The 7,944-nt window shown below is 56.1% G+C and overlaps 1 protein-coding gene across 1 annotated transcript; it reads right to left on the reverse strand.

Moving 5' to 3' along the window:
- Positions 1-549: 549 nt before the first annotated feature.
- On the reverse strand, positions 550-6,997 carry MGAT3 (mannosyl (beta-1,4-)-glycoprotein beta-1,4-N-acetylglucosaminyltransferase). Its single transcript, XM_011978829.1, has one exon. The coding sequence runs from the start codon at positions 5,360-5,362 to the stop codon at positions 3,761-3,763; it is 1,602 nt and encodes a 533-aa protein (XP_011834219.1). The 5' UTR covers positions 5,363-6,997; the 3' UTR covers positions 550-3,760.
- Between the last annotated feature and the right edge of the window lie 947 nt (positions 6,998-7,944).

The following is a 7,944-nucleotide window of genomic DNA, read 5'->3' on the forward strand; positions in this document are numbered from 1 at the left end:
TCCAAGCACAAGTCCAAGGTTGGCTCCATGGGACGGAGATACCTGCTCCTGGGAGTCCAGAGGACCTGGTGCTGAGAGTCCAGACCCAGAATCGACACGACTGTGACCTTGGATGAGGCATTTAGAACTCAACAGGAAAAACTGCTGAGGCAGGAGCACTTATTTTGATGCTCCAGAGCAGAACTGGAGAACCACTCCCTCTCTGCAGAGGCACCAGCGCCTTCATCCAGATCCCCAAAGGGGTCCCTGCCCACTGCAGGAGGGTGGGCGTCCCCAGTCCTAGGAGCCTGGCTCACTTCTGCTTCCTTTTGCCAGACCTCGGCCCAGCATCTTCCACTTCCCAGCTGCTTCCACCTGCGGCTGGGGGACACTTCGTCCCTAAGTGAAGGTGCTCCCTGCAGCCCCCTCACCCCACTGGCCATCCAGTCCTCAGGAAGGTCTTGCATGCCATGGATCCAGAAGCAAGGGTGTCTTTAGCAAGACCAGAGACACCTCCTCCCACCCCTCCCTGCCCCAGAGCACCCACAAACCAGCCACATACGCATACAATTCAGACTTTGTAGCTGTTTTTATTATTAATATTATCTTCTCCTTTAAGCATCCCTTTAAGGGTGAAATGAAATCCAACCATTTACAGAGAAAATGATTTCAGAATGTACATATTGATTTTCCCTTACAAAAAAAAATAATACTATTATTGATGTCCTTAAATTATACATTTCCCAGGGTCCTGCCTTCTGCTTGGGCAAGTCCTGTCTCCCCACCCGGACTCTCCCTCTTGCCCCCAAAGCTCTCCCATGCTGCCCCGGGAACCGACGTAACCCATGGGTGGACAGGGTCGGCCATGCTTCCTGGATGCTTGGCATGGACAGGCCTCCTTGGGTCTAGGGGTCTCAGGGCCAGTTATTCCCGGGGAGAAGCGTGGACATGGCACATGGCAGCAGTGGTCACATTCAGCTTGGTTTCCCTTTGTACTGAGGGAGTGGCCCTGGGTTCCTCTACCTCCACCAGATTCCCAGTGTATGCTGTGATGATATGTGAAACTCTTCAACCCCACGCCCTGGCCTCCACCCCTCTAACAGCTGTCCTCTCCACCGATGGCCAGGCCTTCACTCCTGCTGCTGTGAACAGGCCCTGCCCCACCAGGTCTGCGAGGAAGGCAGGGCCTGGCAGCTCTGAGCTGCTCCTGTCTTCCTTCCCTTAGCCCTGAGCTGGTGCCCTGGAGGGGCATCCCCACAGCAACTGAGGGTGCCAGGGGCGTGGGGTGAGGAAGCTGCCAAGGAGGGAGGCCCCAGGCTAGGGCCTGGGCATGATCAGGAGCCGTGAGACTCCCTGTCCGTGGGATGCAGCCTGGCCTGGATTGACCCAGAGCCACAGGGACCCTGACTTCTTGAGCCACCTCTCGGCCCCAAGAGGAAACAGAAAGGAAGGCTGCTGTGACTTCAAAGGAGGAGTTCCATGGGGGCAGTCCCCTAGATGGGAGTGAAGTGGCTCAGAGCCCCTCAGCCCACTTCACGCTTGCCCACCAGTGGCTGCTCTGAGGCCAGCCCCCCACACCATGCCCTCACTGGGCACTTAACCCAGACAAAGCTGTGGCAAGGAGATGCCCTCCTCTTCTGGCCCATCAGGAAACCCCCAACAATAAGACAACCGGAGATGGCCCCACTGGAGGTGGGGGAGGGGACGGGTGGGATCATGTGGCTGGGGCTGAGAGGGGCTGGGGAGGTAGTGGGCTCTCAGCTGCACAGCCCTCAGGTCAGGAGGATTCTCATTCCTCAGACTGAAAGACAGACAGACGGACAGACCCTGCATCCCCTTTAGCTTTGCTTTCTAGGCTCCCCAAGGGCTTTCCGCCTCAGTCATTTTGGGGAGCTGCAGGAGGTGTGGCCACAGGCCTGACGAAGGACACCTGGGCCTGGCCTCCCCCATCCACACACAAGCATGTATTTACAGGGACACAGCAATACAGACATGTACAAATACACACCAAGCATGCACCCATGCCCATAAATATACACACACACACGCACAAACATGAGCCATTCCACAGGCCAGCTCTGCAAACCAGCATCATTGGGTAGCCTTTGAGGGGCCGAGGGGAGGGGGCGTTTCCCCTTCCCACAGAGCTGCAGGCTCCTCACTGCCCCCCGCCCTGGGCTGCACAGTGAGGGGAACAGGAACAAGCTATTCCGGAAACTCTGACAATGAGAGCGGGATCTGACGACTGAATTATTGCTGCCCCCTCCCCCTCTCCCAGAGATGCTACTGGTCCCCCATAACCATTCTCTTCTTCTCTATCAATAAGAGAACTCCCAAGGTGAGGCCAGACACATGGCGGCTGCACTGAAGACTACACTTCCCAGGTTCCCTTGCAGCTGCTTGTGGCCATGTGGCTGAGTCCCAGCCAATGAGAGGCCAGCAGAGGTGAGCCTGCCAATTCTGGCTCATGCCCTTAGCAAAAAGTGGGTGTGCCCCTCTTGCCTATTTCTGCTTCCCTCAGGCTTGGATGCTCACAGGAGGGTTGGCGCTGGAGCAGCCACTGTGTACCCAGAATTGTAAGGTGCCTATGAAGAAACACAGAGCTGCCCTACCAGCTCTGGGCCATCTCAATCTAGACTAATTAGAAACAAGCTTCTGTCTTGCTTAAACCACTGTATTTCAGGGTCTCTTAATCACAGCAGCTTAGACTCAATTCCAACAAAGACATCTCGACCAAGGCAAGCTATGAGAAATAGGAAGCATACAACTGGCCTTATTGTCCCTTCTTGGGCCCAAGGCAGCCTCATGGCCCCTTCCTGGCCCCCAGCCAGCCTGCCCCAAGGAGGGGCACAATAGTGACTGCAGCTGGGACTGGGTGTCAGAAGGAAGGGGTGATGGGGAGGGAGAGACGGATCCGTGCAGAGGCCTCATGTCAGTCTTCTCCTTCCCAATTCCCCCTCAAGGCCCCACTTACAACTGGACTCCTGGCCTTGCAAGGACTGAGTGCACAGTCCACAAGACAGCAATGTAAAAACGGGAGAAGGAACGTCAAGGCCCGGTTTGGAACCCAAAGGAAAGCTCCTCAGGATTCTCCAGGCCCCTGTGTTGGCTTACGACAACCTGAGGGGAGCAGAGAGACAGACTCAGGGCAGCCAGGTCCTGTCCTTTGTGGCAGGCGGTGGAGTTCTGTCTCCCTCTGGCCCAGCACTTGACAACACTGCAAAGCATCCCTCAGCACCTCCTCTTGGTAGGATGTGGTTTTTCATCTCTTCCCTCCCAGGCGTCCATGCTTCCCCCTGGACCCAAATGCATCTACTTACGAAGCCCTGGGTCCTCCTGGCAGACGGGTCTCCCACACCTAGCCCAAGACCCAGGGATGCCAAATGGTGGGCTTTTTTCCTGGTCTGGCCACACCCCAGAGGCTGCCTGGTGGGACCCTGCAGGCTGTCTTCCCCAGCCCTGCCTGCCGTCCCCCGCTACCCAGGGACCACCACACACACTCCAGTGGCACCTCCTGGCCACAGCCACAGCAGTCTTGGCAGTCAGAACAGCCACCCAGCCATCACGGCCTGCGCCCTCTCCCAACAGGAGGGATGTTTTCTGAGCTCAAAGACCTGACCCTTGATTCACAAGGGTGAAGTAGGGAAACCCTACCCCCACTCCCACTCCCCACCCACTCCTGGTCCTCTCAAGAACCACGGAGCTGGCAGGAGGCAGGGAGATAGCGCTAGGGGCCGTCGCCACCCCCGCCCTGCCACGAGCCCTATCAGATCATGCAGCCCTAGCCTTCGGCCTCATCCAGTTTGCTCCGGGCGGGCAGCCTTCCCTCGGGACCCCTGTGGCGCCGCCCTCCCGCCGCCGTGCTCCTGGGCTCCTGGTAGGGGTTGTCCAGCAGGTAGCGGAACTGGTCGTAGTTCTTCAGCAGGTACTTGGGCGCATACATGTGCTCGCTGGGGTCCGCGGGCGGGTACTCCTGCTGCGTGCCGTCGAACCAGCCCCCGGTGCGGATCAGGCCGCGGATGTAGTTCAGGTCCCGCTTGTCCTCGTAGTCACCCCAGCGCGGGAAGTCACCATTCTGGGCGGACACGAGCTTGAAGTAGATGCCCTCGGGCGTGAAGCACCAGGAGCAGTGCCAGCCGGCGAAGTGCAGGGGGCTGCCCAGCGACCACTGCACCAGGATGTGGCCGGTGCGGTTCTCGTACTGCCTGAAGTTGGGCATGGTGTAGTACTGGCGGCGGCGCAGGCGGATGCCGTCCAGCCCGTACACTGCCTGCAGCATGTCCACCGTGCAGCCCGACACCACCTCCAGGGTGCCCGGCTGCTTCCAGAAAAAGCCGTAGAGTGACTTGCGCATGTGGAAGGCGAAGGGCTCGGTCCAGCCGTCGTAGAGCTTGAGGAAGAGGACGCCGTCCCGGGCGGGGATCTCGTCCGCGTCGTCAATGATGAAGACGTCGTCGGGCCGCAGGTTGCGCAGCCGCGAGACGCCGTCCTGGGTGAGGAAGGTGCGCAGGTAGTCGTCGGCGATCCAGCCGTCCTGCCGGCCGCCGGGCGGGAAGTGGTCCAGGAAGACATAGAGCACCTTGTGGCGGATGTACTCGAAGGTGCCGTTGGTCAGCATCTCCCGGAACTTCAGTGGCCGCGGCTCCCCGTAAGCTGTGAAGTTGGACTCACACACCACGAAGGCGTCCACCACGTCACCCAGCTCGTGGAAGCGCACGTCCAGCAGGTCGAACTCGTGGTTGACGTTGATGGCATTGATGACGCGGCGCGGCACCTCCCTGGGCACCAGCCGCTCCTTGGTGGGCAGGTTGGAGTACTGCACCACGGTGGGCACACCGCAGCTAGGTCCATGCCAGCCGGGCAGGCACACGCACTCCACCCACTTGCGCCGCGCGCCCCGGCCGCCCGTGCGCTCCCGGGCGCTCAGCAGGTACCGGGGTGGGCGCCGGGCCGAGGAGCCGTTGGCCCCCTCGGGCTTCTCCTCCGGCCGTCCTGGGGGCGGCCTCTCCAGCATCTTGGTGCCGGGTTTGAAGCAGACGCCGCCAGCCTTGGTGCGCACGAAATACTCGGTGGTGTCCTCGGGCAGCACGAAGTCCACCCGGTGGAGCTCCTCCGCCGCCTTGCTGGGCGGTAGCGGCTGCAGCAGGGGCGAGTGCGAGTAGAGCGGGGTGCGCAGCAGGTCGGGGTCTCCAGGCTCGGGGCTGGCCTGGGGCGTGACAGGCGCATTGTTCCAGAAGAAGCTGGACACCAGGTTAGGGCTGAGGGAGGCCAGTTCTCGGGGGAAGGTGACATAGGACAGGGTCTTGAAGAAGTGCAGGAAGGAGATGAGGCACAGGCCGGCCATACAGAACATGAGAAAGAGCTTGTAGCGTCTCATTTTCATCCTGTGGGAGAGAGAGACAGCAGACCCATCAGGGCAGCCCAGGCTCCTTTCCTAGGAAGGGGACCCTAGGAAGCCTCTGCTGTCACCTTGCTGGAGAATGTGGTGGCCAGCACCTGCTGCCCCTGCATGGAGTGACCTTCTGCCCCCAAGAGACAGCTCGCGGTACCAAGGCCCCTGAAAGCTCTAGCACTGAGGACACCCCTGTGCTCCCACAGCCCTTCCCTGAGACCCCTAGGCCACCACCGTGCCCCCTTTGCAGCCTGCTCCTCCGCCTGGCCCACCCCACCCTGACTGTATGGCTGCTCTGCTAGACTTGGCTCCAGGAGCAAAATGCGCCCTGGGAAAAGCTCAACCCGCAGTGCAGACACTGCCGGAGGAAAGGACAGCGAGAGCAGGCTGCAGGTTGCCCTCCCAGGTCCTGTCCCTCCTCTCCTATCTTCGTTTTTATGGACATACTGACAAACCTTTTGAATACTTTTTCACTGAAAAAACTCACAGCTCTCAAGGGAAAACACTTATTCTAACATATTTAAGGAATAAAATTAGGCCAGGCATGGTGGCTCACGCCTGTAATCCTAACACCTTCCGAGGCTGAGGCAGGAGGATCGCTTGAGCCCAGGAGTTTGAGACCAGCTTGGACAACATAGTGAGACCCCATCTCTACAGAAAATTTAAAAATTAGCCAGGTGTGGTGCCATGTGCCTGTGGTTCTAGCTACTCAGGGGGCTGAGGTGGGAAGATCACTTAAGACTTCGAGGTTGAGGCTGCAGTGAGCCATGATTGCACCACTGCACCCCAGCCTGGACAACAGACTGAGCCACCATCTCAAAAATAAAATAAAATAAAATAAAAGTTCCCCTTCATTATCCCATGCCCTTTACTAATCTCCAGGCATAAAAATTTGAGGTCGGCCAGTGCAGTAGTTAATGCCTATAATCCCAGCACTTTGGGAGGCCGAGGTCGGTGGATCACAAGGTCAGGAGTTTGAGACCAGCCTGGCCAACATGGTGAAACTCTGTCTCTACTAAAAATACAAAAATTAGTTGGCTGTAGTGGTGGATGTCTGTAATCCCAGCTATTCGGTAGGCTGAGGCAGGAGAATTACATGAACCCAGGAGGTGGAAGTTGCAGTAAGCCAATATTGCACCATTGCACTCCAGCCTGGGCAACGAGAGCAAGACTCCACCTAAAAAAATTAAAAAAATAAAAAAAATTTGAGGTCTATCTCTGGCTTTATATGCAATTTTTCTATTCTGGGTTTAATATTTTTCACAAATATTACCATACAGGACACTAAGTCTAACGAAGTTGTTTTCCTCAATCAATGATAGATTTAAAAGATTTTGGTATCAGTAGAAATAAATGTACCAGTTCCTTTTAAATCCCACATATTACATGGCTATTGTGAATAAATCACTCTGTATCATGACTCATGATATAATCATTTGCTATACATTTATACAGTTTGATTTATCAATTCGTTTATGGTTGTGGGATGGAGATGCTTATATATTCTTATTCTCCAATTTAAATAAGTTTTTTTTTTTTTTTTTGAGACAGAGTCTCGCTGTCGCCCAGGCTGGAGTGCAGTGGCGTGATCTGGGCTCAATGCAAGCTCCGCCTCCTGGGTTCATGCCATTCTCCTGCCTCAGCCTCCCGAGTAGCTGGGACTACAGGCGCCCACCACTACGCCTGGCTAATTTTTTGTATTTTTAGTAGAGATGGGGTTTCACTGTGTTAGCCAGGGTGGTCTCGATCTCCTGACCTCGTGATCCACCCGCCTTGGCCTCCCAAAGTGCTGGGATTACAGGCGTGAGCCACCGCACCCGGCCCTTTTTTTTTTTTTTTTTTTTTTTAAGACAGAGTCTTGCTCTGTCACCCAGGCTGAAATGCAGTGGTGTGATCTCTGCTCACTGCAGCCTCTGCCTACCAGGATCAAGGAATTCTCCTGCCTCAGCCTCCCAAGTAGCTGGGATTACAGGCACACGCCAACACACCGAGTTAATTTTTATATTTTTAGTAGAGATGGGGTTTCGCCATGTTGGCTAGGCAGGTCTCGAACTCCTGACCTCAGGTGATCCGCCCATCTCGGCCTCCTAAAGTGCTGAGATTACAGGTGTGAGCCACTGTGCCTGGCCTAAATAGACTTTTAATTTTAGAATATTTGTAGATTATCAGAAAAGGTGCAAAGACGACAGCACAGAGGCTTCCTCACGCACTTCACCCTATTGCTCCCAGCTGACACCACCATGGGACATTTGTCACAACTAGGAAACAGACATTGGAATGTCACCATTAGCCAAACCCCACACTGGATTTGGATGCCTCGTTTTATGAATGAGCCGTGCAGCCACAGAGCACCTCCGACTGCAGCCATCCAGCTCATTTCACCCTTGAGCCTAGGCAGGTGGGCAGGCAGGCCAGGAGTTTACATTCATTTGACCAAAGAAAATGCTGGGTGGGACCAAGTGGGACCAGTGACCTGTCCGGGGGGACCCAGTGAGTCACAGAAAAGGCTGAGACAGAAACCTTGCCTTTGGCATCTGGCACTGTTCTACCTAGATATTCTTAAAATGTTCCCA

The sequence above is a fragment of the Mandrillus leucophaeus genome, unplaced genomic scaffold, assembly GCF_000951045.1.
Source record: "Mandrillus leucophaeus isolate KB7577 unplaced genomic scaffold, Mleu.le_1.0 Scaffold2, whole genome shotgun sequence".
Taxonomy (NCBI): domain Eukaryota; kingdom Metazoa; phylum Chordata; class Mammalia; order Primates; family Cercopithecidae; genus Mandrillus; species Mandrillus leucophaeus.

Coding starts and splice junctions, on each gene's coding strand:
- MGAT3 (XM_011978829.1), bottom strand. CDS start 5,362: ATGAAAATGAGACGCTACAAGCTCTTTCTCATGTTCTGTATGGCCGGC.